General features: G+C 35.4%; 1 protein-coding gene and 1 pseudogene across 23 annotated transcripts in view; both read right to left on the reverse strand.

Moving 5' to 3' along the window:
- SENP6 (SUMO specific peptidase 6) overlaps positions 1-27321 on the reverse strand; it is a 132845-nt gene that overhangs the window by 64408 nt on the left and 41116 nt on the right. For 8 of the 23 annotated variants that reach the window (XR_014807954.1, XR_014807942.1, XR_014807941.1 and 5 more), the window contains 4 exons: positions 23653-23795; positions 22572-22667; positions 16292-16312; positions 6283-6353 (listed from right to left, as the gene is read on the reverse strand). Coding sequence is in view for 17 of the 23 variants with exons in the window: in XM_021092296.2 (XP_020947955.1) it covers positions 6283-6353; positions 16292-16312; positions 22572-22667; positions 23653-23795 (331 nt within the window). In the remaining 6 variants the exon portion in view is untranslated. The remainder of the gene's footprint in view (positions 1-6282; positions 6354-16291; positions 16313-22571; positions 22668-23652; positions 23796-27321) is intronic. The other 15 variants (XR_014807946.1, XM_021092302.2, XM_084964624.1 and 12 more) reach the window with 2 other exon arrangements.
- Positions 10124-10221, reverse strand: LOC146406185 (U6 spliceosomal RNA; annotated as a pseudogene).

A 27321-nucleotide genomic window follows, 5' to 3' on the forward strand; every position in this document is an offset into this window, starting at 1 on the left:
AGCAAACCATATAATCTCCCTGTGCCTCAGTTTCCTTCTCCCTACAAAACATAGTCAAAGCTAAATTCAGCTTGTTGAGATCTGGATATGGAGCTAGGTTAAAAGCAAATAATGAATGTAAAGCATTTGACTGAGCAACTAGTGCAGAGTAAAAGTTCGATAAAGTTTAAGGTATAACAGCATGAATGCTAAAGAACTAATCATGATACTAAATAAACTCAGCCTAAATATGCATTGCAAATAATTCACATTCGTAACAACTGCAAAGTTACTAAGGATGATGCTAAGTTTGGAATATTCTCTTTACAAAATGGGAAATGTTCAATATACTCATATAAGATTTTCACCTCAAGTAGAAAGAGAATATAGGTGCTTTAAAAAACAAACTTTTGGCAATCAGGAAAACTTAGCTGCTTAAATAATGGCTAAGCAGCTCTTGGACTAACAAGAGCCGTTAGTGCTATTTAAACAAGCAAAGGCAGATGGGATTAAGATGGCAGAATAGAAGGACTGGAGTTCAACTTCTCTCCTAAAAATGACAAAATTCACAACTAAAGGTTGAGCAATCTTCAACCAAATGGACCGGAAACCTTAAAAAAGATACCCTAATCCAGAAGACAAAGAGGAGGCCACATCAAGAGGTAGGAGGGGCGATTTCATGATATAAACAACCCCATACCTCCCAGGTGGGAAGCCCCACAGACTGGAAACTAACTAGTTCACAGTGACTCACCTACAGGAGTGAGGGTTCTGAGCCCCACATCAAACTCTCATGCACCCCACCTAGCTTCACCACAATATATAAGGTAACTGCTAACAACCTTAAAAGGAGAAATTGACAATAACACTATCATAGTGGGGGACTTTAACACCCCACTTACAGCAATGGACAGATCATCCAAACAGAAAATCAATAAGGAAACACAGGCCCTGAACGAAGCATTAGACCAGATGGACTTAATAGATATTTATAGGACATTCCATCCAAAAGCAGCAGAATACACATTCTTCTCAAGTGCACCTGGAACATTCTCTAAGACTGATCACATCCTGGGCTGCAAATCCAACCTCGGTAACTTTAAGAAAATTGAAATCATATCAAGCATCTTTTCCAACCTCAACACTGTATGACTGGAAAGCAACAACAAGAAAAAAACTGCAAAACACACACACACACACACACACACACACACACACGGAGACTAAACAACATGCTACTAAACAACCAATGGATCACTGAAGAAATCAAAGAGGAAATTAAAAAATTCCTAGAAGCGAATGATAACAAAAATACGACACTCCAAAACCTATGGGATGCAGCCATTCTAAGAGGAAAGTTTATACCAATACAAGCCTATCTCAGGAAACAAGAAAAAGCTCAAATAAACAAGCTAATTTTACATCTAAAGCAGCTCAAGAGAGAACAGACAAGACCTAAAGTTAGTAGAGGAAAGAAATCATAAGGATGAGAGCAGAAACCAATGAAACAGAAATGAAGAAAACCATAGAAAAGATCAATGAAATGAAAAGATGGTTCTTTGAAAAGCTCGACAAAATTGATAAGCCCTTACCCAGACCTGTCAAGAAAAAAAGAGAGAGGACTCCAATCAATAAAATTAGAAATGAAAAGGGAGAAGTAACCATGGACATCACAGAAATACAAAGGATCATAAGAGACTACTACATGCAACTTTACTCCAATAAAACAGAAAACCTAGAAGAAATGGAAACATTCTTAGAAAAGTACAATCTTCCAAGACTACACCAAGATGAAATAGAAAAGATGAATGGACCAATCACAAGAACTGAAATTGAAACTGTGATTTAAAAACTTTCAACAAACAAAAGTCCAGGACCAGATGGCTTCTCAGGTGAATTCTATCAAACATTTGGAGAAGAGATAACACCTCTCCTTCTGAAACTATTCCAAAAAATCACAGAGGAAGGGACACTCTCAAACTCATTCTATGAGGCCACCATCACCCTGATACCAAAACCAGACAAAGATTCCACAAAAAAAGAAAAGTACAGGCCAATTTCACTGATGAACATCGATGCAAAAATCCTCAACAAAATACTAGCAAACTGCATCCAACAGTACATTAAAAGGATTGTACATCATGATCAAGTGGGATTTATCCCAGGGATGCAAGAGTTCTTCAGTATCTGCAAATCCATCAGTGTGATACACACATTAACAAACTGGAGAATAAAAACCATATGATCCTCTCAATAGATGCGGAAAAAGCCTTTGACAAAATCCAACACCCATTTCTGATAAAAACCCTTCAGAAAGTGGGCATAGAGGGAACCTACCTCAACATAATAAAGGCTGTATATGACAAACCCACAGCGAACATCATTCTCAATAGTGAAAAGCTGAAAGAATTCCCGCTGAGATCAGGAACAAGACAAGGATGTCTGCTCTTGCCACTACTCTTCAACATAGTTTTGGAAGTCCTAGCCATGGCAATTAGAGAAGTAAAAGAAATAAAAGGAATCCAAATTGGAAAGGAAGAACTAAAACTATCTGCAGATGACATGATACTATACCTAGAGAATCCTAAAGACTCTACCAGAAAACTGTCAGAGCTCATCCACGAATTTGGCAAAGTTGCAGGATACAAAATTAATACACAGAAATCGACTGCATTTCTATACACTAACAATGAAAGATCAGAAAGAGAAATTAGGGGAGCAATCCCGTTTACCATCACATCCAAAAGAATAAAATACCTAGGAGTAAACCAAAAGACCTGTACGCTGAAAACTGCAAGGCACTGATGAAAGAAATCAAAGATGACACAAATAGATATGCCATGCTCTTGGATTAGAAGAGTTAATATTATCAAAATGAGTATACTACCCAAGGCAATCTACAGAGTCAGTGCAATCCCTATCAAGTTACCAAGGACACTTTGCATAGAACTCAAACAAAATATTTTAAGTTTGTTTGGAAGCACAAAAGACCCAGAATAGCCAAAGACATCCTGAAAAAGAAAAATGGAGCTGGAGGAATTAGGCTCCCAGACTTCAGACTCTACTACAAAGCAACAATCATCGAAACCATATGGTACTGGCACAAAGACAGAAATATAGATCAGTGGAACAGGATAGAAAGCCCAGAATTAAACCCATGCACCTACAGCCAACTAATCTATGACAAAGGAGGCAAGGATATACAATGGAGAAAAAACAGCTTGTTCAATAAGTGGTGCTGGGAAAACTGGACAGCCACATGGAAAGGAATGAAATTAGAACACTCCCGAACACCATACACAAAAATAAACTCTAAATGGATTAAAGACTTAGATATAAAACCAGACACTATAAAACTCTTAGAGGATAACAGGCCAAACACCTTTTGACATAAATGACAGCAACATCTTCTCAGATCCACCTCTTAGAGTACTTACAATAAAAACAAAAATAAACAAATGGGACTTAATTAAACTTAAAAGTTTCTGCACAGCAAAGGAAACCCTAAACAAAACAAAAAGACAATCCACAGAATGGGAGAAAATCTTTGCAAGTTAATCAAGTGACAAGGGATTAATCTCCAAGATGTATAAACACCTTCTGCAGCTTCATACCAAAAAAACAAACAACCCTATCAAAAAATGGGCAGAAGATTTCAACAGACAGTTCTCCAAAGAAGACATACAGATGGCCAAAAAACACATGAAAAGATGTTCAACATCACTCATTATTAGAGAGATGCACATCAAAATCACTATGAGGTACCTCCTTACACCAGCCAGAATGGCCATCATCAAAAAGTCTACCAACAATAATTGCTGGAGAGGGTGTGGAGAAAAAGGAACCCTATTACACTGTTGGTGGGATTGTAAATTGGTGCAACCACTGTGGAAAACAGTATGGAGATTTCTCAGAAAACTAAACATAGAACTACCATTTGATCCAGCAGTCCCACTCCTGGGCATCTACCCAGAGAAAACCATGACTTGCAAAGACACATGTATTCTGATGTTCACTGCAGCACTCTTTTCAATAGCCAAGACATGGAAAAAACCCAAATGTCCCATCAACAGAGGAGTGGATCAAGAAGATGTGGTAGATATACACAATGGAATATTACTCAGCCATTAAAAGGAACAAAATACCAGCATTTTTAGCAACATGGATGGACCTAGAAATTATCATGCTAGGTGAAGTCAGCCATACAATGAGACACCAATATCAAATGCTGTCACTGGCATGTGGAATCTGAAAAAAGGACAGAATGAACTTCTTTGCAGAATAGATGCTGACTCACAGACATTGAAAAACTTATGGTCTCCAGAGGAGACAGTCTGGGGAGTTGGGGGATGTGCCTGGATTGTGGGATGGAAATCCTGTGAAATTGGACTATGATGATCATTATACAACTATAGATGTGATAAATTCATGTAATAAATAAATAAATAAAAGAAAAAAACAAAATTTTCAATTAAAAAAAAAAAAAAAAACCAGCAAAGGCCTAGAATGACCATCATCAAAAAGTCTACAAATAGTAAGTGATGGAGAGAGCATGGAGAAAAAGGAACCCTATTACACTGCTGGTCAGAATGTAAACTGGTGCAACCACTTTCGAAAACAGTATGGAGATTCCTCGGAAAACTAAAAATAGAACTACATTTGATCCAGCAATCCCACTCCTGGGCATCTATCCAGAGAAAACCACCACTCAAAAGACGTATGTACTCCACTGTTCGTTACAGCACTATATAGGATAGCCAAGACATGGAAAAAACCTAAATGTCCACTGACAGAGTAGTGGATAAAGAAGTGGTACATGTACTCAATGGAATATTACTCAGCCATTAAAAGGAACAAAATACCAGCATTTTTAGCAACATGGATGGACCTAGAAATTACCATGCTATGTGAAGTCAGCATACAATGAGACACCAACATCAAATGCTATCACTTACATGTGGAATCTAAAAAAAGGATACAACAGATATTGACTCACAGATTTTGAAAAATGTATGGTTTCCAAATGAGACAGGTTGGGGGGTGGGGGGATGCACTGAGAGTTGGGATGGAAATGCTATAAAATTTGGTTGTGATGATCGTAGCACAAGTATAAATGTAATAAAAGTCACTGAGTAATTAAAAAAAAAAAGAACTCTTGAAACCACAGGTCAAACCAAAAAAAAAATAAAGAACAGTATGTTTAATATTGTCCTTTCAAAAATAAAATAAAAAATAGGAATTCCCATTACGGCGCAGTGGTTAAAGAATCCTACTAGGATCCCTGGCCTTGCTCAGTGGGTTGGGGATCCAGTCTTGTCGTGAGCTGTGGTGTAGGGTGCGAACGCGGCTCGGATCCCGCTTTGCTGTGGCCCTGGTGTAGGTCGGTGGCTACAGCTCTGATTAGACCCCTGGCCTGGGAACCTCCATATGCCCTGGGAAGCGGCCCTAAAAAAGGCAAAAAGACAATAAATAAATAAATAAATAAATAAAATAATAATAAAAAAAATAAGCAAAGGCCTATAGAATTAACAGATACAAACTACTGTGATGAAACATAAGCAACAAGGACATATTCTATAGCCCAGGGAATTACAGTCATCATCTTGTAACAATTTAATGGAGTATAATTTGTAATACTGAACCTTATTGTAAAGCAACCATAATTTTTTAAAAAAGCAAATAAATAAATAAATAAATAAGCAAAGCCCTGGGACAAACAAGATGAATCCACAGATTACACTACTCTAGAAAATGAACATCAAGTTGAGAGTGAAACACTTTTAATAAATGCTATCTGCTCTTATTTTTGCCATAATAAATCAGTGTATTAAAAATTATTTCAAAGCAAATATAAAGTTCTACTCACAACTGTTTCCCAACTTCTACTGTTAACACAGTTTTACCAAGTATGGTCTCTTAGTTCAGTGGTTGCCTAATGTCCTCTAAATCTTAGGATTAAAACCATTTCAATCAAGAAAATTACATAAGACTCTAATATTGTTCAGCAAAACAATCTTGAAGCTATAACCCATCTATAGTTAATATGTGGATCTTGAATTTAACAACAATGCTAATATAATCAAAAGATTTCCATTATAATCACCCGAACGTTCCCTCCATCAAACATGTCATAATGATTTCAGGTCACAAATAAATTCCCAAATCAGTTAACAAAAATGGATCTATATAATAGTTCTATTATACCTGAGAATATTCTAAAGTCAGCATCATATTCCTATTTCCACCTTTCATACAATTACTCAAAACTCTTCACCGGTGTAACAAATAAAACTACACACTTACCAACACCTTGAGGCCGATTTAACGTTACAGGATTACTTTCAAATTTTTGGACATGAGGTGGGTATTCTTTCCTAGAAAAGGAAATTTACATAGTTGTATTCTAACAGGAAAAAAATTTTTAATGAAAAAGTTGAGGGAATACTTATAATACATTCATTAAAAGCAAATCATAGCTTCTTTAACATATAAAAAGTGGTACTACAAAATAATAAAACTATTTTACACAAATATACTAAAGCTTAATATACTACAGGGTCCCTAAGGGCAGTGACTATATTTTATTTTAACTGTCGATCTTTGAGAGCCCACAGAGGACAATTTTTCAAATAAGTATTTAATGAAAGAATCCAAGTATTTGTACTTTCAAAGCAGTCATTTTGGAAAGTTATGTATTTATTTTCCAAATGCACAAAACGTTACCATCTTTTCTTTGGAACTGCCTTCATAATCAGTTTATAAAAACTTTTAAAAAAGTCCTAATATTTTACTGTCACACATTTTTGGAAAAAAATTACTCAGCTTAAAATAAATACTCAATTTGCCTAATTTTGCTATAAATGTTCCCAGTTTAAAAATCAATGAATAAAGGAATAAACAGTGAACAAAATACTGGCCTGAGAATAATTCTAAAATCAGCAAAAAAAAAAAAAAAAAAGTTATGTAATAACATAATTACATTGTAGGCATATAATTATAATTATACTCTTAAAATGTATTAAATTATGCTGTCAGACGTCATATACAATCAATTTCCAGGAATGTGAACAGGAATCCTTACTAAATAAGGATCCTAAAACATCATATAAATCCAAATATACACTACTCTGGGAGAAAAGCAAAAAACTTACAGCTAACTGTGGGATAAGAGCATTAAAGGAAATTTGCAAAAAATGCATAGACCAAGGAGGTGCAACAGCTACTTTCCTATCCTAAATAAAAGCTTCTTAAAATCATTTCATTTCTAAAGGAATTTTCCTGTAAGGATTTCATATGCTTACAAGAAATAATGGAAGTCAAAGCATCTAAATTGAAAACAAAATATGAAAATGACGAGAAGAAAATGATAAGCACAGTGAGAGCAGTGTATTTGTGACAGCAGTTAGCAAATAGTGAGCACCATGTGCCAGGTACTGTTCTAAGTGCTTCATGTCTATTAAATACTCTAATCCTCACAATAGCCTTATAATGTACATAACAGTATTAAACACTTCACAGATGAGGAAACTGAGGCACAATGAGGTTAATTAATTTGGCCATGGACACACAACTATTAAACAGGAACACCAGAATCGGTATCCCGGCAAACTGCATCAATACTAGAGAGTAATGGTGCTTTCTTCATTACTGAGCAGCATGGATACAACCGGGTAAGTTTCACACTGCCAAGATTTTAATATTCATGAAGATGCAAGTTGTGAAGATGAGAATTTGCCTTAGAGATAGTAATGCCAGTACTATGAAAAAGGTAGATTTTCAGATTTTTAACTATATTAAACTTTAAGTAAAATGCATGTTTTCATATTCTACACACATTCATACTATAAAGGATATAATATAATCTTATCTTTAAATCAAATAATTGTTTTAATCTCTTAATTTTTATAATTCTACACTTTGGAAAAACAAAGATACCAACTATAAAATGCATCTGAGGCAATGAATCTGAAGCAAAATATGTTATGGTAAACTCCAAAACCTCTATTTATTATACATTTTTTAAAATAGTGGACAAGAGAAACAGCAGATATTCTTAAATACTAAGGACTATCAACAAGGAAATTAATTTGTCAGAGTGGCCACAAAATCTGGAAAACAGGTTCAAATTGACAAATCCAAAATATGTGTTTATTTATTCTGGGGTATGCCATAAGCACAGTTTTATTCAATAATAACTGGCATAAATAATCTGAAACAAAAATTCACAGACATACAGGGATCACTGAAAATGCTGAACAATTCATTCTGCCCTTTGCTGTTTGACACAGTGCACTGAAGCAGGCACTGCTTATAAGGAATGAACAACATGCTAAATACATGTAACCTTTATGACCTATCATGTATTGTAATGTTAAAAAACGATTATGTATATTTGCCAACATTTCCAAAACTTAGGGCCTTTCCGTATCCAATATTTATTACATCTTTCTCTATACAAACAGGGCAAAAGTTTTGTTTTAAAAAACGTATTACAGGAATTCCCGTCATGGTGCAGTGGAAACAAACCCGACTAGGAACCATGAGGTTTCGGTTCGATCCCTGGTTTTGCTCAGTGGGTTAAGGATCTGGCGTTGCCCTTAACTGTGGTGTAGGCTGCAGAGGCGGCTCAGATCTGGTGTTGCTGTGGCTATGGCGTGGGCCGATGGCTACAATTATGATTAGACCCTTAGCCTGGGACGCTCCATGTGCCATGGGTGCAGCCCTAAAAAAGACAATAAATAAATAAATAAATAAAGTATTATAATGAATAAATCACAGAAATAAAAGCATACTTTAATAAAAGAACTTAAGAATTTCAGAATGAAAGTATGAATGAAACTAGTATTAGTTTGATAAGAGAATCTGATAAGAGCTTTCTAGCTATAAAAAATTTAGTTGTTTAAAAAAAAAGGTGATCAAAAATGAAATTCGACATAAATTTCTTGGTTTGAGGGGTCCATCACTCTATAGACACTAAGATTTCAAACTCCAAACTAGTATAATGTTCACCTCAAACCAAGAAGCAGACAAGTGTCCCTGCCTTCTGTTTTCTACTAGGTGAGAGCACTTTTTTTTTTTTTTTTTTTTTTTTTTTTTTGTTTCTAGGGATTTGTATTTTGCATAGAAGTTTTAGAGAAAACCTCACTTCACGGACCCAATGTTTTACAAGGTGCGTAAAATGAACTGGCAAGCTTTTTCCCCCTTCCATGCAAAACTGTTTAAATAACATCAGAATGCTCTGCTTATTAAAGGTTAGACAGGTTCCAGCCCCAAAAGTCTTTTTAAAAATGAACTCTATTTTAGAATAATTTTAAATGTGCCAGACAGTTGAAAAGACAATTTGGAATTCTCTTGTATCCTTCACCCAGTCTTTCCTAGCGTTAACACCTCATTACCCTCATATGCACATCAAAAACAAACCAACACTGTGCACTGCTATTAACTAAATGCCAGGCTGCATTCCAATTTCACCGGCTATTCCACTAATGTCTTTTTGTTGTTGTTGTTGTTCTAGAATCCACCACATGCAGTCATCATATCTCCCTAGCCTCTTCTGTACTTCCCAGACTTACGTTGTTTTTCATGACCATAGCACTCTGGAAGAGCTGGTCAGTTATTCTGCAGAATCCCCTCTCAATAGGTGTTGTCTGATATTTTTCTCATGATCAGACTGGGGTTGTAGGTTTGGGGAAAAGTACCCTTATTATCACTAGTGATGTTACCTTGATCATTTGGCTAAGGCCCTGAGTGTCTGCCAGGTTTCTCCACCCCAAAGTTACTTATTTTCCCTTTCTACATTCTATTCAGAAGCAACTCTAGTCAGTTCAGGCCACAAAAGGGGAGGGGGGAGTTAAAGAGTTTCCTGAAGAGAGCAGTATCTACACGTATTATCTGGAACTTTTCTGTAATAAATAGCTGTCCGTTTCCCCCAATTCATTTTATGCTGCTTATAAAAATCCTAGGATAGTTCAATAAATAAATCACTATTCAATTACTGGTATCAGTATGACTCATGGATATTTATTTTATATTTAGGTTATAGTCCAATTGATTCAGTTTTGGTGCTTGGGAGCTTTCAGCTGGCTCTTGTATTCCTTTGATATAACCTAATTTTTAAAAAAAATTCTGGTAAAACATACACAACATAAAACCTACGGAAATGTGAAATTTGCATGTCATCCTTCTACAGGGGCCATGAAAATCTGTGTCGTTCCAATTTTGGTATATGTGCTACAGAAACAAGTTCCCTTTTGTTTTTTGAATACGTGTTTGGATTCTGATACTAGAAGATTGTTAAGCCATCCCTAGAACCAGCCATTTCTCCATGTTCCTTTTATTAGAGAGCGCCATTTCTTTTTAAGCTGGTTTTAATAACTCATTTCATAAATTGTTCCAATGCTTTAACTGATCCCAAAAGATGCAAATTTCTTTAAGATAAATTAAATGTGTTCATTTTCCTTTAAAATCTGTTATTCCAAACTCATGTTTAAATGCAAATCAACCTAGTTTTTGAAGAGATGCATTAAAATCTCTATAGCTGTACTCTTAACCAAGAACTTCTTGCGTTGTAAATATTTTAGGGGAGATTTATACATTTTGTTGTTATACTCTGTGTCTCATTTATAAAACGTATCCTTTATCCTATTTAGTGCTTCTTATTCTTAATCCAATCTCATTTGTTGCTAGAATTCTACTAGAAAATTGCAAGCTTTCCTTTTGCATGCAATTCTTCTGACTCAAGACACCCCTTTACTTACAAATGGTTATTTCATATCTGATTCTTATAAGCAACATAATATAGCTAGATTTAATTCAACCAGTTTTGTCTTTTATTAAATTATATTCAACTTGATCACAAGTATTACTACAGCTGATAAACTTTGTTTTCCTTTGATCTTATTTCATCTATTTATCTTCACTGATTTCTCTTCTCCCCTATTTTTACTGATGTTACTAATTACTATTTGTTTTTTTCGCCCCAAGTTAGTTTAACAAATGAATAGTTACCTTCCCTCTCTCAATCCTTATTCCAATTGCATATTTCTGTTCATTAACATTTTATCAAGACTCCAACTATTTCCTCAAGCAAGATGTTCTATTGCACCCTAAGGGGACATTTAAAATTCTTTTACCGCCCTATCCTATCCCACTCAATTCCCCCCCTCTATAAAAGGATCCCTTTATTTCTGCCTTTTTACCTCTCCAACTCCTAGATTTTGCTGAGATAATTCTGAATACTTAGACATAGATTACTACTGATTTTCTTTTGTAGCATGTCTCTATTTGGTAAGTGAAACACGCTTATATAGCCTTAACTGAATGCCACTGACTTAAGTTTTTAATTGTGCCAAATTATAAACTATATACAAAAGAAATTTTTTTTAAAAAAATCTCAGATTTATCAGGTGATAACACTTCCCTACATAAAATGCCCTGAAAGCATCTAATGAATGCATCAACATGAAACCCAAGCTCTTCAGATCATCGCACAAAGCCTTTTATGATCCAGGGGTCCTAGCTGAACTCACAAAACCCAACTCATACCATTTTCTCCTTTGCTCCCCAAACTCCAGCCACAATGGTCCTTCCTTCCATTCTTTGAACATGCCAAACTCATTTCTGCATTAATGTCTTAGCACACCTCCTTCACTACCTGGAAAAGCCATCTCTATGATCATGGCATGGCTAATAATTCAGTCAGTTCTTGGTTAAATGTTAGCTTCATAGTAGAGTGTCTCTCTGAATAGACTGTCTAAAGAAACCAGACCGTCACTATATCACATCTTTCAATTTCACTTACACAGAACTTATTATTTGGTGTTTTACTTGTTCATTATCAGTTTTTGCCCATAAAAACATAAACTACAGAAGTGCAGGCATCTTGACTGTTTTGCTCATCACTGTATCCTTATGCCTAGAACATAGCAGGCACTTGTTAAATAACTGGAAGGAATAAACTTGTAAAACTAAACAGCTGTAAGTAATTAGAAGTGTATTTATCATGTCACATAATAGTACACACATTGGGATACAGTATGGTAATGTCAAAACTGAGCCACTAGCCACCATGCAGAACCACCGTAAAGTAATTCAAAATATTAATTTGTTAGCCCATGTGCAAATACTGTATATGGTTCAGGCATTTGAAAGGCACTGTAAGTGTTTATATTCATGGATTAGACAGGTTTGTTAAAATTGAATATATCGGAGTTCCTGTTGTGGCGCAGTGGTTAACGAATCCGACTAGGAACCATGAGGTTGCGGGTTCGATCCCTGCCCTTGCTCAGTGGGTTAAGGATCTGGCGTTGCCGTGAGCTGTGGTGTAGGTTGCAGACGTGGCTCGGATCCTGTGTTGCTGTGGCTCTGGCGTAGGCCGGTGGCTACAGCTCCGATTCAACCCCTAGCCTGGGAATCTCCATATGCCGTGGGAACGGCCCAAGAAATAACAACAACAACAACAACAAAGACAAAAAAAACACCAAAAAAAAAAAAAAAAATTGAATATATCTAGATTCCCTACTCTGTTTACTTTTGTGTTACTTCCTGTCCTTTCTTAGTGTTTCCACGCCCAATCATTGTTTTCTTCAAAGTATGTTTTATTATGTGGCAAAACATCTCATCCTTCTATTTCCCCACTTAGACTTTAAAAAAAAAAAAAAAAAAGTCTGCTGCTCTCATCAAATATTTACTCTTCTAAATAAACTTTAGAATCAAATAGTCAAATTTCTTAAAATAACAAAGTCCCCAGGATCTTCAACAAAAATCACATTAAATTTAACTTTATCTTAAGAAACACTGGTATCAAATAATTAACCAGGAACCTGGGATCAGGCTCTTTGGATATACTTAAAAAGGATTTACATATCACTAATAATGAAGATTTAATTAAATAAACTGCAGGACAAGCTATTAGGTAATCACTAAAAATCACTCTCAGAAGTCATCTTAAGAGATCCCGTCGTGGCTCAGTGCTTAACAAACCAGACTAGGATCCATGAGGACACAGGTTCGATCCCTGGCCTCACTTAGTGGGTTAAGGATCTGGTGTTGCTGTGAGCTGTTGGTCACAGAAATGGCTCGGATGCTGTGTTGCTGTGGCTGTGACGTAGGCCACAGCTCCAATTAGACTCCTAGCCTGGGAACCTCCATATGCTGCAGGTGTGGCCCTAAACAGACAAAAAACCAAAAAAAAAAAAAAAAAAAAAAAAAAAAAGAAGCCATCGTAATAACTGGGAAGTATTAGAGCACACTGTTAGGTGAATATTCAGTTGCACTTTTATTCCAACTCCGTGTGTTGTTAGACATATTATATATATATATTTTTTGCTTTTTTAGGGTCGCACTTGCGGCATGTGGAGGTTCCCAGGCTAGGGGACAAATCGGAGCTACAGCTGAGGGCCTATACCACAACCACAGCAACGGAGGATCTGAGCTGTGTCTGAGACCTACACCACAGCTCATGACAACTCCAGATCCTTAACCCACTGAGGGAGGCCAGGGATTGAGCCGGCAACCTCATTGTTCTTAGTTAGATTCGCTTCTGCTGCATTACAAAGGGAACTCCGTTAGGCATATACTATAAAGCAGACAGAAAAAAATACTGAAAAAAAAGCATCAAGATCCTATTGATGTAATTTTCTACTTTAAGAGCGTTTTAATAATTATAAAATGTTTCATTATAATACTTTTCAGCCAACCCCTTTATGTAAACATTTCTAGTATTTACGTTCTTTTGCTGTATTATTTTCACTTCTGTACCTTTTTGTTGTTTCAGAGTTCTCTACGATATGCACAAACTTTTTACAATAAAAATATTTTTAAAAATTTTAAATCTGAAAATTACTATGTGCTTCAGTTTCATAATAGGTCAACAGTCTGTATCTAGGGAGGAAAGAAAAAAACAGTTCTAACACCAGATTAAATATTCTACGTTCCTGATGCTACCACATACACTGTATTCACAATCTATCCATCCAAGAGTCAGCAAAGAATTCAAGCCATTAAAGTTCTCAAAGTCACCTACAATGAAGAAAAATGGCAGCAATTTTTCTTTTAAGTTTGTGAGCTCTGAATCTTAGTATTATTTATTATTTATTCCTGCTTGGTTTTAAACTTAACATATACCTCATTGTGCCAAGAATATAGTATAAATGGAAAAAAATCTGAAGATTACACTTTTAAAACTACCAATTTTTATTTATTAAACCATCCTCTTAAAAAGAAATCATTTAGTTCAAAGATTTATAGTCCTTCATGTGTTAAGGGATAAACATAAAGGATCTTCTATCACCCTTCAAAGATCAGAAAAAAAAAGATGTGGCTTTGTTCCTAAGAAGAGAGAAAAAAAGATTTATGTAAAAAAAGTTTACTAGGTAAATTCTACTGACACAAAAGTTCTCAGTTTATCTCTGACAAAGATAAAATAATTTTAGCTAAGAATCCAAAGGATTCATGGGCTAAATTCAACCTAAAGATAACTAAGCTGCTGAATAAATCATTCAGGTGTGTTCATCATAACCTATTTTATAAACAGCTGCTGCTTCATGTCTTGCTCCAGGTGGTACAAAAAGACAGAATTTCAGCATCTATTACTATTACAGAAATTCTAAACTTTACAGTGTATATGTTAGTTTAAAAAAATTAACTCATCTGTTCTTCACAAATCTCCTTTAAAATTGGGCAAATATCATTATCTCCAGTTTACAGTAAGTTATGTGCCTACTGATAATACTGGTTACTTAATTCTACATCTTCTGACTCCTATTCCAGGGTTATTCCACCAAGAATGTACTTCCAAGAGAGCAGGGATTTCTGGCTGCTCCTAGAAGAGTGCCTGGCACAGAGAGTCATTAAAATATTTGCTGAATATAATCAAGGAATAAATTTCCACTACAGAAACATGCAAAAGAAGCCAAAACTGGGGGGGGGGGGATCACTATAAACCTTCCAAGGCTACTGGGAAAAAGAGAATAATCTAAGATCTTTATACTTCTTCATAATATTAACAGTACCTATATTTTATCTACTATAGCATACATGAAATAATTTGTTTATATAAAACAAGAGTCTGGTTCATAGGAGATTACATAGTTATTTAAGATATATTCTTTAGCAGTATTATTAAAAAATACCTTATTAATGATTTCCTCCTAAAATATAATCACTTATCAGTTTTTAAAATTTTTTAAATTTAAATTTTTGTAAAGATACAAAACGACTCACCTATATCTGTAAGAAATAATGATTTACTCAAATGGAAAAAGACACAACAAAAAAATAATTTTTCTTTCCCAGAAGACAGCAAAATATTTGTACAACCCACTCATTTAAAACATGTAAGAACTGTTAAGTATTTCAGAATTATAAAATAAGCCTAAATCTTTTGCTGACAGGATCACCTTTAAATTTATATTTTAGAAACTTGATGTTCATGAAGATGAACATTTACAGCAGTCTATAAAATACTGCAAGTTGTCTTCGCTGGCTCCTCTACTAGACCTCTTAATAAAATTATAGTCAAAGTTACATAGTTAAATTAAGATCAATGAATGACATCAAAGTACTGGTTTAACACAAGGGCTGTTTACCTGTTTTGGGAGGAGGGTTCATAAAAGGCTTTGGAGACTCAGGAGAGCAAGAAAATAAGATGTGTACATGAAAAAAAATTTTCACATACATACATTGAGGAGATAAGCTGTTGTTATGGACACTTTGCTTTAGAAGTACAATCATTTCACTATTCAAAGAAACCTGTGTTCTTAAAAAACTTTGTTTCCATGTTATTTACATTATCCAACATTTCTGCTTAAGGATGATATGTCTGCTAGTGTTATTACAAACAGAATGAAGATTAATCATAAAAATCTGCCACAAATTTTGGGGTCAGAATAGGAACACATTTGCTATTTAGAGTTTTAACTCCAGCTTAAGGTACTCTACTTTCCACTTATCCCTTCACTCTACTTACGTGTAAAACAAAACTATTATCACTAAAATATAACAAGAAATATTTAAATTATGTAACTGAAAGAAATTTTACCACTAAAATGATGAAATATTCATTTTTAAAAGGAAAGTACTCACACATCGGTACAAAAATATAATAATCATTTACAGAAAAATATATTTTGAGAATTATGGTGAAATATGACCCATATAAGTCAAATATGTTGTGTTTAAATGTTTCCTTTTATTAAAATAATTAATAAGCTTAATGATGAACTCTAATTCCATGAATATTTTTCAAAGCATACAAATAATCTGGTATTTTACTGTTAAATCCATGCTCTAATTTCATTGATATTGAGCTTACCTTTCCTTTTGGTCCAGACTGCTTAAGACATGAAAAAGAAAAAACATGTAAGAGGCAAGACCTCATTTTTGATATATCATTGTAGTTTTAGTAACTGCAGTCAATAAGGCAAAATTCTGTGATTAATCTGTTTTAAACACATTATATATGTTATATACTAGTGTTCTGAATCTTGTCAGATATGCAAACTGGTTTTCAATTTTTGTCAGTACAGGAAATAATTATTTCTAAACATATTTAAAGAAGAAAAAAGAATGTACCAAGAAATGAAAAATTCCTGAAAGAGTTCTATTTAACCATCCAACATTTGAGGATATATGGTATTTTAGGGAAGTTATGGAAATAGTCTTCAAGGAACAATAAAACTTTCTGAAAGTTATATTTTTTGACGTTTCAATCCTGTTATCAGGTATGACTAACAGTTATCCCTCAACATCTGCAGGGGATTGGTTCTAGGACCCCCCTCAGATACCAACAATGGATGCTCAGGTCTCATATAAAATAACGGTGCAGTATTCACATATAACTTAGGCACACCCTCCCCACATGCTGTAAATCATCTCTACATCGCTTAGAAGACCTAATACAATGTAAATCCTATGGAAACAGTTGTGAGCACCAGCAAATTCAAGTTTTGCTTTTTGGAACTTCCTCTTTTCTTTTCCCTTTAATATCTTCTATCCGGAGTTGTTTGAATTCATGAATGTAGAACCCCCCAGATACGGAGGGTCAACTGTATTTGCTTCTGAATAAGAAAAAAAAATTTGTTTTCAGGTTGAAACTTCTGCACAAGAGCGTTAGGTTAAATACAAATACAGTACACAATGTGGGACAAGAAAAGCCCTAGAACTTAAAATCGTTGCCTCTAATCAAAAGTCCAATGTGTAAAAGGTCCACTCTCCTCCACAGCTCACGGGAAATCTAAAAAGCTATCAACATCTATTACTCCAGAGTAAAATTATAAAGCCCCCCAAATTAGAATAAGATGCACATCCTAGAATTATGTCTATTATAAAAGAAACTAAACATTCAGAACTGTAAGCAAAACAGTTTCCAAAATCCCTGGCTTCCCATATTAACTCCTCTATTCTAATCATGTAAAGCACACAAGTAAAATACCCATTTAATCCTGCCAAATTAAGAAAAAATAACATGGTAAAAGTTAGCTTTATGTAAACAACATTGAAAAGAAATATTTAAGAAAGTTTTAATAGTAAGAAAAAGAACTAACTTACATGAATACCATATTTGAAATTTTACTTCTGTTGTTTAAAAAAATAGAATAATCTGTATAAAATAAATTTATGTGGACAAATGACAGAAAAATGAGGGAAAACTATCATACCCCTATTAAAATAAATGAAATAAAATATAAAAGTTTAAATATAGTCTTTCCATTTTTATATACTTAAGATGTTATTATATTTTCAAGAAAAGTAAAACGAAAACCAAAAGTTAGGCATTAATATCTAATCTAGCCATTTCCAACTTTATAGTGCTGTGCCCAAGCAGTGAGAAGAGTTTGGAACTCTTGCTTTTATTTTTCAGACTCATCATACAGAATAAAAGAGATAGAAGAGTGTAGAAGTAAAAGGAACAGGTCTGGTGATTTCCAATAAACCAAGGCAGTTAGTAAGAAAACAAACAAGACAAAAACATATATATACCTATGCTCATTTCTCTTGAGAAAAATACATTTATTATATCTAATTTATAACTAATGGTACGTTTCCAATATTCCTCAATATAAGTTTACTATTAAGCCCTGCCCTAAAGAAGCTTATGTATTAAAAAACAAACAAACAAAACAACAACAACAAAAAAAAAACGCTTTTAAGGGTTCCCACTGTGGCACAGTGGGTTCAAACTCTGACTGCAGCAGCTCAGGTCAGTGTGGAGGTACGGGTTCAATCCCAGGCCTGGTGAATGGGTTAAAGGATCTGGCATTGCTGCAGCTATGATGTAGGTCACAGATGAGGTTTGGATTCAATCCCTGGCCCAGGAACTTCCATATGCTTCAAGTGCAGCCATTAAAAAAAAAAGTTTTTAAAAAATGAGGGACACCATGATCAGTAATGCAGGACTTTGTAAAAATGTGAACTTACATTCTTATTGGATTATTTCTGCTCTTAAAATAAAAAACAAACAAACAAACCAAAAAAACCCAGAAAGAAAAAGATAGTGATTGATTCTGGTATCCATGACCTGATACTGGACTTCGAAAATTCTTTCGAAATGGTGTTTTTCATTAATAATTAAGTCTTGCTTATTTCAGGAGCCCATTTTCCCATTTATGGATTATATATGCCTTTGTAGACATTCATTTTCCCCTAGGGTCCGTTCAAGTCGTTTCCCCTATTCTTACTAAAAAGCAAAAACAGGAGTTCCCATCGTGGTGCAGTGGTTAACGAATCCGACTAGGAACCATGAAGTTACGGGTTTGGTCCCTGCCCTTGCTCAGTGGGTTAACGATCCGGCGTTGCCGTGAGCTGTGGTGTAGATTGCAGACGCGGTTCGGATCCCCCGTTGCTGTGGTTCTGGCGTAGGCCGGTGGCTACAGCTCCAATTCGACCCCTAGCCTGGGAACCTCCATATGCCGTGGGAGCGGCCCAAGAAATAGCAAAAAAAGACCAAAAAAAAAAAAAAAAAAAAGCAAAAACAAAGAAAAGTGAAAATGTAAATGAAACATAGACAAGTAAATGTGCTCTTTTTCCAAGTCTAAGTCAGAAGTAGAGATTTTATAGTTACAAAGATTTTTAAGTGTCTGCATTTCACCCCATCCTCCACCACTACCAGTATATAAAAATTTTTTTTAAAAAACTTTTTCCTTTGGCCACCACAAATAGCAGCTTGATGTGGGATCTCTGTTCTCAAACCAGGGAATGAACCTGGGCCACAATGATGAAAGCAATAAATCCTAACCACTAGACTTCAAGGGAACTCCCCAATCTATTTAAGTATCAATTAACTTTGGAAGAGCAGTAAGAAAATGGATCAGAATCATAATATTCTCCCAAACAGTAGTTAATCTGATCTGATATTTTAACAACCTTCATTTATTTCTTTCAGATTGAGAAGGTGTGATATACTTGTTCCCATATCTTACACATTATTCAAACAAAATGCCGGTTTGCTTTACTTAAAAGACAACTTATACCACTCAACCCAAGAAGAATGGATTATATATGTGAATTACCAATAGTGGCAGGTCCTTTTAATTTCAAATTGAGAGTTGAGAAAATAAGAAAAATTAGGAGAAAATGTATCAGCTGGTGTGCTCAACTTCTTGACAACTGCCCCAACACTGCGCTAATTATAACCAAGTTTAGTGGCAATCTGCTCACTGAAGGCTTTTTTCACGCCTTAGCACATGTGGCTGCTACTGCATGGAGAGTTGTCTAGCTAATACACTCGAAAGCTTTTGTAATACTCCCTTTGTGATCTTCACTGCTCCTTCTCTGAGAACAGTGCTACACGTACCATGTATATCTCTACTATGATACTCACCAGTGTCTGTTTACCTGTCTTTCTGTCCTCTACCCTAACCAAACTTGAGTTTCAAGGCAAAGCCTTTCATGTATTTAGCTTTGATTATTCTGCACCTATGCCGGGTTTGTAGCATAAAATCACAATATTTTTGAAGGAAGAAAACTGGAAAAACTCTCAATGACTGGGGTTTGATCTTTTTAATGACAGTCACACTGCAGTAGGACTAAGAAATGTTTATTCTATAAATAAGGGACAAGCAAAAGTACATCTATCCTGCTGTCATGACTCTTCACAGTTCTCCTTACTGCCCCTACTTGTTCTTGTCAAGAATTTTCACTCAGGATTAAGTACAAAATAAATCAGGTTTGGGTATTTTTTTTTGCTTTTTAGGGCCACACCTGCAGCACATGGAGGTTCCCAGGCTAGCGGCTGAATTGGAGCTACAGCTGCCAGCCTATGCCACAGCCACAGCCACACAGGATCCAAACTGCTTCTGTGACCTACGCCATAGCTCATGGCAATGCTGGATCCTTAACTCACTGAGTGAGGTCAGGGATGGAACCACAGCCTCACGGTTCCTAGTCATATTCGTTGCTGCTGCATCACGAAGGGAACTCCCAGGTTTGGTGTTTTTTAAATAAATAAATAAATACACAATATTTTACTAGTAAATACCCCTTCCAATTTTTTTTTTTTTTTTTGGCCATGCCTATGGCATGCAGAAGTTTCCAGGCCAGGGACTGTACCCTTGCCACGGCAGCAAACCATTAGATCCTTAACCCGTTGAGCTACAGTGGACCTCCCAAAAGAACCTAATCTTTATACAGATGAGCAATGATATACAAGGCAAGGTATAAGAGGTGCCAAGACATAGAATAAAACAAAACACAAACCAATTCCCAAACTAGAATCAGGTTTTTTTTTTTTTTTTCAACATTACCAATGAAGAAAGGAGGGAAGAAGAGAGAAAGGCACAGTGCAAATAATTCTAATCTAATAGGTAACTTATAAACCAATAATTCTGGTAGAATATATCACTTGACTGTAAATTAGTATTTCAACTTAGAACACATTTTCAGAATAGCAACCAGAGAGATCTTTCTTAGGGATGGACTCTGCAGATGGGTTCAGTGTATGTATGAGAAACAGTGTGTCTATCCTTCTCCCTCCCCTACTTTTATTATCTGTTCTAATGTTTGTGTCATATGGAGGCCAGGGAACTTAATTTGTAATTAAGCCAAATTTTTGGTATATACAGTAATTTCTTTTTAGTTTAATTTCTGAAGTATCTTATGCAAAAACTATGAAAAATAATACATTTAAGCAAAGGAAAAATTTTATTATTGTCCTAAAGTATGAGAAATATTAAAGTTTTTAAGGTGAAACTTTATGTTACAGAAAATCTATTTAAATAGCAAATACAGCCGTTCCCATCGTGGTGCAGTGGTTAACGAATCTGACTAGAAATCATGAGCTTGCGGGTTCGATCCCTGCCCTTCCTCAGTGGGTTAACTATCCGGCATTGCTGTGAGCTGTGGTGTAGGTCTCAGACGCAGCTCGGATCCCGCATTGCTGTGGCTCTGGCATGGGCCTGTGGCTACAGCTCCGATTCGACCCCTAGCCTGGGAACCTCCATGTGCCGCGGGAGCGGCCAAAGGAAATAGCAAAAAGACAAAAAAATAAAATAAAATAAAAAAGACAACACTGTCAAAGTAATAAAAATCAAAGTTCATATCTATTAAAAAAATAGCAAATACAGAATGATTTCAAACATGTCTCAAACATTTAAAACTACTAATGTGATTTATATCGATACATTTTCTAAATGAGTAGCAGTCTAAAATCAACATTTTTTTAAAAATGAAGAATAGCATCCAGCATACATACCAAATCTTTAAATTTTACTAGTTATAAAAATATTATGCAACTATTCATAATGCAAGAAAGAGATAAATTATTTTTCTAATTGTTGGAGTTTAAGAATTTCGGAGTCAACTGAAATTAAGAACTGAAATTCAACTGAAATATCAAAACCATCCCAAAATGGTTACGAAAAACTTTGGGAGCTTTTAAAAACACCAAGTGTTACATGTTACTTTTCATTAAGGTTCAAGTAGTACTTTCACAATCGACAAAAACATTCAAATTTACAAAAACATCAAAATGTCTCAAACATTTAAAACTACTAATGTGATTTATATCGATACTAGGAAATCCAATAAACCTTACAAAGAAAGTAAGGTAATTAATAACTGTAGTTTTACTCCAGAGCTAAGCTACCAACTAAAGATTTCTTTGTCAAATATTGTAAAAATCAGCTTAATTTCACAGGAACATAATGCAACAGAATGGCTTTTACTTAAAACGCCTCTATTTATAGAATGTGACAGAATTCCTTTCCTAGATTTTTATTTGATATATATCAAGTAATAAATTAAAAATAACAAAATAAAGTAATAAATAACAAAATTCCAGGAAATTAATTACTTCAGAGACATGAATATATCTCTTTAGAAACAATGGAAACACAGTAAAGTTCCACAAAGTTTGGGGGAGAAAAAAAGGTTAAAAAAAGGCAGTGAAAATTCCTATGAAAGAAGATGGTAGAGTTTCCTTGTGGTGCAGTGGTTTAAAGATCCTGGCATTGCCACTGCAACAGCTTGGGCTGCTGTAGCACTGGTTCAATTCCTGGCCCAGAACTTTCCCATTCCTTAAGAGTGGCAAAAAAAAAAAAAAAAAAAAAAAAAAAAAAAGTATGTATATACTAAACAAAGGCAATTAGAATCCTTACCTTTGGGCCGCTGTTTTTACTATTGATAACTGTGCATTAGCATGAGGAAAACGTCTTACAGTTCCAGAACATAATGATGCATTTTGTGTATTTTCACTGCAGAGTCAAGAAACAAAGAATAATTTAACAGGGAAAAATTACATGCACACATGAAAAATCTATCCTTTAAAATCTGAGCACACACACAAAAAACCTTTACCATGTTAAAAAAAATTTATACATAAACCCATTGCTCATGTTAAATTGTCCATTAGCTTTCCACTTTATGAATTTGTCTGACATGTTTCCAATCCAGCTCATGAAAGAAGATAGAGTAGAACACTAAACTACAACTCAGGAGTCCTAAATGAATGTTTTGCATTGTAAGATTTCCTATAAATTAATTCAGAAATATTTTCTCTTATTTCTCTAGGGACTATCCATAAAAAAAGCTTTTAAACTTAAGTATAAATGCTTTCTTTATGCCAAAATAAAAATGTTAATTATAGAAAAAAAATCAGGAGCCTTAAACTCTACTTTCAATTCTACCACTCACTTAAAAATTACTTAGCTTTATATAACACAGTTATCTAAAAAATGACAAAGTAGAAACGACATAGTGATTCCAGCCCTATTTCTGGGATACATAATAGTCCAATCATATCAGCATCAGTGGTTCACTAGTACAACAGCTAGGAAAGATGAGAAGGGCAAAAATGAATCTTAAAAAAAAAAAAAAAGAAAAAAAAAAAAAAAAAAAAAAAAGGAATACCCCTTCAGGAATCCTGATTAGTATTCCCTAAAGGAGACATGACCAAGATTTTACTAAAAATTTGAAAGCAAACTCATCTTATGAAATCCCAGTCTTCTGAAATTTATCTTGTAGTATTTTTATTCAGAACCAAGAAATCACTGCAATTAAATCTTATTCCTAAGATTCAAAGCAAAGAGCACCACATAGGGGCCATCCTACCTCTTGGATCTACTGACAAAGTGAAAAGAAACGTTACAGGTTGGGCCAATTGGTCACAAAAACAGATACTAGTTTTGGGTGTCAAACCTTTCATCTTTTCTATGGGAACGGGTGGGGAAGTGCCTATACCTCAGTTTCTTATTGTTGTTCAACATGTTAAGCCCAATTGGGTTGCCCTTCAAAGGTTTTAAACTTTCAGTCTTGTTTCGTCTTGCACATGTCTTCCAGGGGTCACCAGAACTAGCGGCAACAATTTCAGACTGACGATTTAACTGTAAAAAGATCCATAAACATTAAAGAATCAATAAACAAATAATATAATGACTTATCAAAAACTACTTGAAAATCCAATTACCAAAAAAGTAATAAAAATGCACCAGCTCTTCAGGATGGGGAAGAGGGATGACAGCAGCATGGATCTAAGAGTAATTCACCTGTAATACTGTTTATTCCTAAGGACAAGTATGTAGGAACATGGGTGTTTATGACAGTGTTTTCTTTTCATTTCAATATCTCCAAAGATATTTGAAAAAATTAAGAGAGGAAAAACAGAAGGGATGAGGGTAGAGAATCTTAGGATAGCTCTTTCCAAGTGTAGGAGATAAACACCCTGCTCAGCAGGCCTTGATGCTGCCAGCAGGGCAGCACAGCCAAACACGACAGTGAGGTGTCACGACAAGGACTCTGACTCTAGGGTCAAAGCTCCTCCATAAACACAGAAACCCAGATGACGCCCTCATAACTTTATAGCTGAAAATGATGACATAAGACATATCAATGATAATCACTCTGCAGAGATCACAGTATGACAACAGCACTGCTCATTCCCTGAAAAGTGCTTCTCAAAGTACTTCTTTACTACACTCTTTCAAAAGCTGTTTTCAGACTCAGTAAGACAAAAAGTCTTCAGTTTTCAGTGATCATTTACTGAAAATAACATTTTAAAAATCATTATCTACTTTAATTTTACTTTTGAAATAGCAGTCTAATATTTATTTTTTACTTTTTGACAAGAAAATATGGTCCTAAGAAGATAACAACTTGGCTTCTCCTTCACTATCTCTACAGAAATATAACAGTTCCCTAAAAAAAACTCCCACAAAAAAAGTCTTCCTCAGAAGAGTTCACTGTGTTGTCATCATTCTTGTTTTTAGGCATTATCTATATTTTAAAACTCCAAGATCTATTTTTGACACACTGCTTATCAGTTTCTCTTCCTTGAGGCATTTTTTTACGTCTTAATCTTCTACGGTCATGTCTGTCTTTCTTTCTTTCTGGCTGCACCCACACTATGCAAAAATTCCCAGGCCAGAGACTGAACCTGCTCCACACAGATCCTTAACTGCTAGGCCACCAGGGAACTCCTACAGTCATGTACTTTAGACTTTCATTTATGGTGATGGCAGATTAGGTAATGCACCTCAATCTTCCTTTTACTCTCTGAAAACTGAAAAGGCTGGACAAAATCCAAATTTTTAAAAAAATAAAACCCGTTTGAAATACCTTAGCGCTACCAAGGCAGTGATATTAGATCAGGGATAAGAAACTCAGAGATCTGAGCCCAGATTCATATTTTTCCCTGAGACACCTACTGATTCTAGAAGATGCAACTGAGAGGCTGAGAAGCTAAGCCAAACTCCCAGAAGACTCAAAGAGCTTGGGAGACAAAAGTTCAACATCAACCACGTATAGAGTGTACCATAAACACCTCAAAACACCTATGAATAACGGTAAACTATACATCCAGCTTCTGTTCATCTCAACCTCTAGTTTAAGGCAGTGTTCCAACTTTAGAGTAAATCAGAATTACCTGGATGGTTTGTTAAAGCAAATTGCTGTGTCTGAGTCTTACAATCTGTTCTGACTCAGTCAGTCTGGGATGGGCCTGAGAACATGCATTTCTAACTAGACCCATGTGATGTAGACACTGCCAATCAGGGGACTAGGTCATCAGGGGACTAGAGCGGGAGAAGCACTGGATTAAGATGATCTGAGATTACTAATGCTCCTCCTGTCACTAGCAAGAAGTAAATGCAGATCCCCTTTAAAAGAAGAAAATATTATCCTAGGCCTCAAGTTATCTCTACGATTTTTCATACATAATATCTACCAATCATAAGCAGGCTGAAAAACTATGGGACAATGTGATCAAAACCAAGAGAAACAACTGGTAACAGGGACAGAACTATAGTGGACAGGGATAAAAGGGCTCGTCACACTCTTTCATTTCCATTAGAAGGAGAATACAATCACATTTACATTTGGTGACCTTTTTTCACAGAAAACAGTGTTGTTGTGGTAAGTTAACAATTTAGGAATCAAATAGAATGGTTGCCTTGTTCTAACCAGGTAACTTTCCTTGTAATCCTGGAGTTATTTTATGCATTAACAAAGACATAAACTGCCTAACCATGGTAGGAATTCATTAATTATTAACCCACACAAGAAGAAACACCACTATCCTCAATTAGAAAGCCCATAAGCAGCTAAACAATTGGTCATTAAGTTACATTTATCTGAGAAATGAGGACATCCAGTCACTGTAACATAGGCCTATTCCTTTATTATTTTGCAAAAATGCCCTAAGTCAGTGGCTCTCAGTATCGTTCCCTAGACCAGAAAGACCAGCATCATTTAGGAACACTTTAAAAAGCAAGTTATTAGGCCCCACTCCAGACCTCCTAAAACAGAAACTGTGGGAGTGAGGTTCAGCCATCTGTTTATCAAAACTTCCAAGTGATTCTGATGTATACTAACATTGGAGAGCCACTGCTGCTAAGAGCCTGGGAAGCAAAAGTATAACCATTTCACTCCTCCATATATAGATGATTACAACTAATATTTGAGTGCTTTCTATGTATAGACATTATGCTAATTACTTTATACTCAAGATCTCATTTAATCTCCATTATTTCATATGTCTCAGCAGTTCTTCCGACTGGGATTTAGCAACTGCACTAAAAACATCAGATCAGTTACCTGACACTACTGAGTGACAAGATTAATACGGTCAAATTTGTCAAATTTCTCACTTCGCTTCTCTTTCCAAACAAAACCTCTCTACTGCATATCTTTTAAACTTTAATGGAACTCTATACCTATGTTATTAAAGACCATTGAGCTTTAAAAAGCAAAGTAATTTAGGGATTCCCACTGTGGCACAGCGGGTTAATGATCTGGCCTGTCTCTACGGCAGCAATGGTTCAATTTCCAGCCCGGAGCAGTGGGTTAAAGGATCTGACGCTGCCACAGCTGGGGGGTAGGTCACAGCTGAGGCTCAGCTTCCATCACTTGCCCAAGAACGTCCATATACTACAGGTCTGACCATTTAAAAGAAAAAAAAAAAAAAAACCCATAAAGAAACTTGCCCAAACTAGATAAGTAGATGTGAACAAAACCGAAGTACCAACTTGATTCTAAAGCCTATGCTGTCCCAGATTACACTGCATAAGAAATTTTTATACTGGTATTTGTAGAAATATAAATATTAATTCTTAACAAGAAGAGGCAAAAACTATGCTATTCCAAATAAGACTCAAAATCAAGAGTTCCCGTCCTGGCTCTGGTTAACAAGTCTGACTAGGAACCCTGAAGTTGCGGTTCGATCCCTGGCTTCACTCAGTGTGTTAAGGATCCAGCGTTGCCGTGAGCTGTGCTGTGGGTGGCAGACACAGCTCGGATCCCGCACTGCTGAGGCTAGCTCTGATTAGACCCCTAGACCGGGAATCTCCATATGCCGAGGGTGCGTCCCTAGAAAAGACCAAAAAAAAAAAAAAAAAAAAAAAAAAAGACTCAAAA

The sequence above is a fragment of the Sus scrofa genome, chromosome 1 (assembly GCF_054392235.1).
Source record: "Sus scrofa isolate SSC_HxYL_T2T_F1_AM1 chromosome 1, Sscrofa_HxYL_maternal_Yorkshire_Landrace_v2.0, whole genome shotgun sequence".
Lineage (NCBI taxonomy): Eukaryota > Metazoa > Chordata > Mammalia > Artiodactyla > Suidae > Sus > Sus scrofa.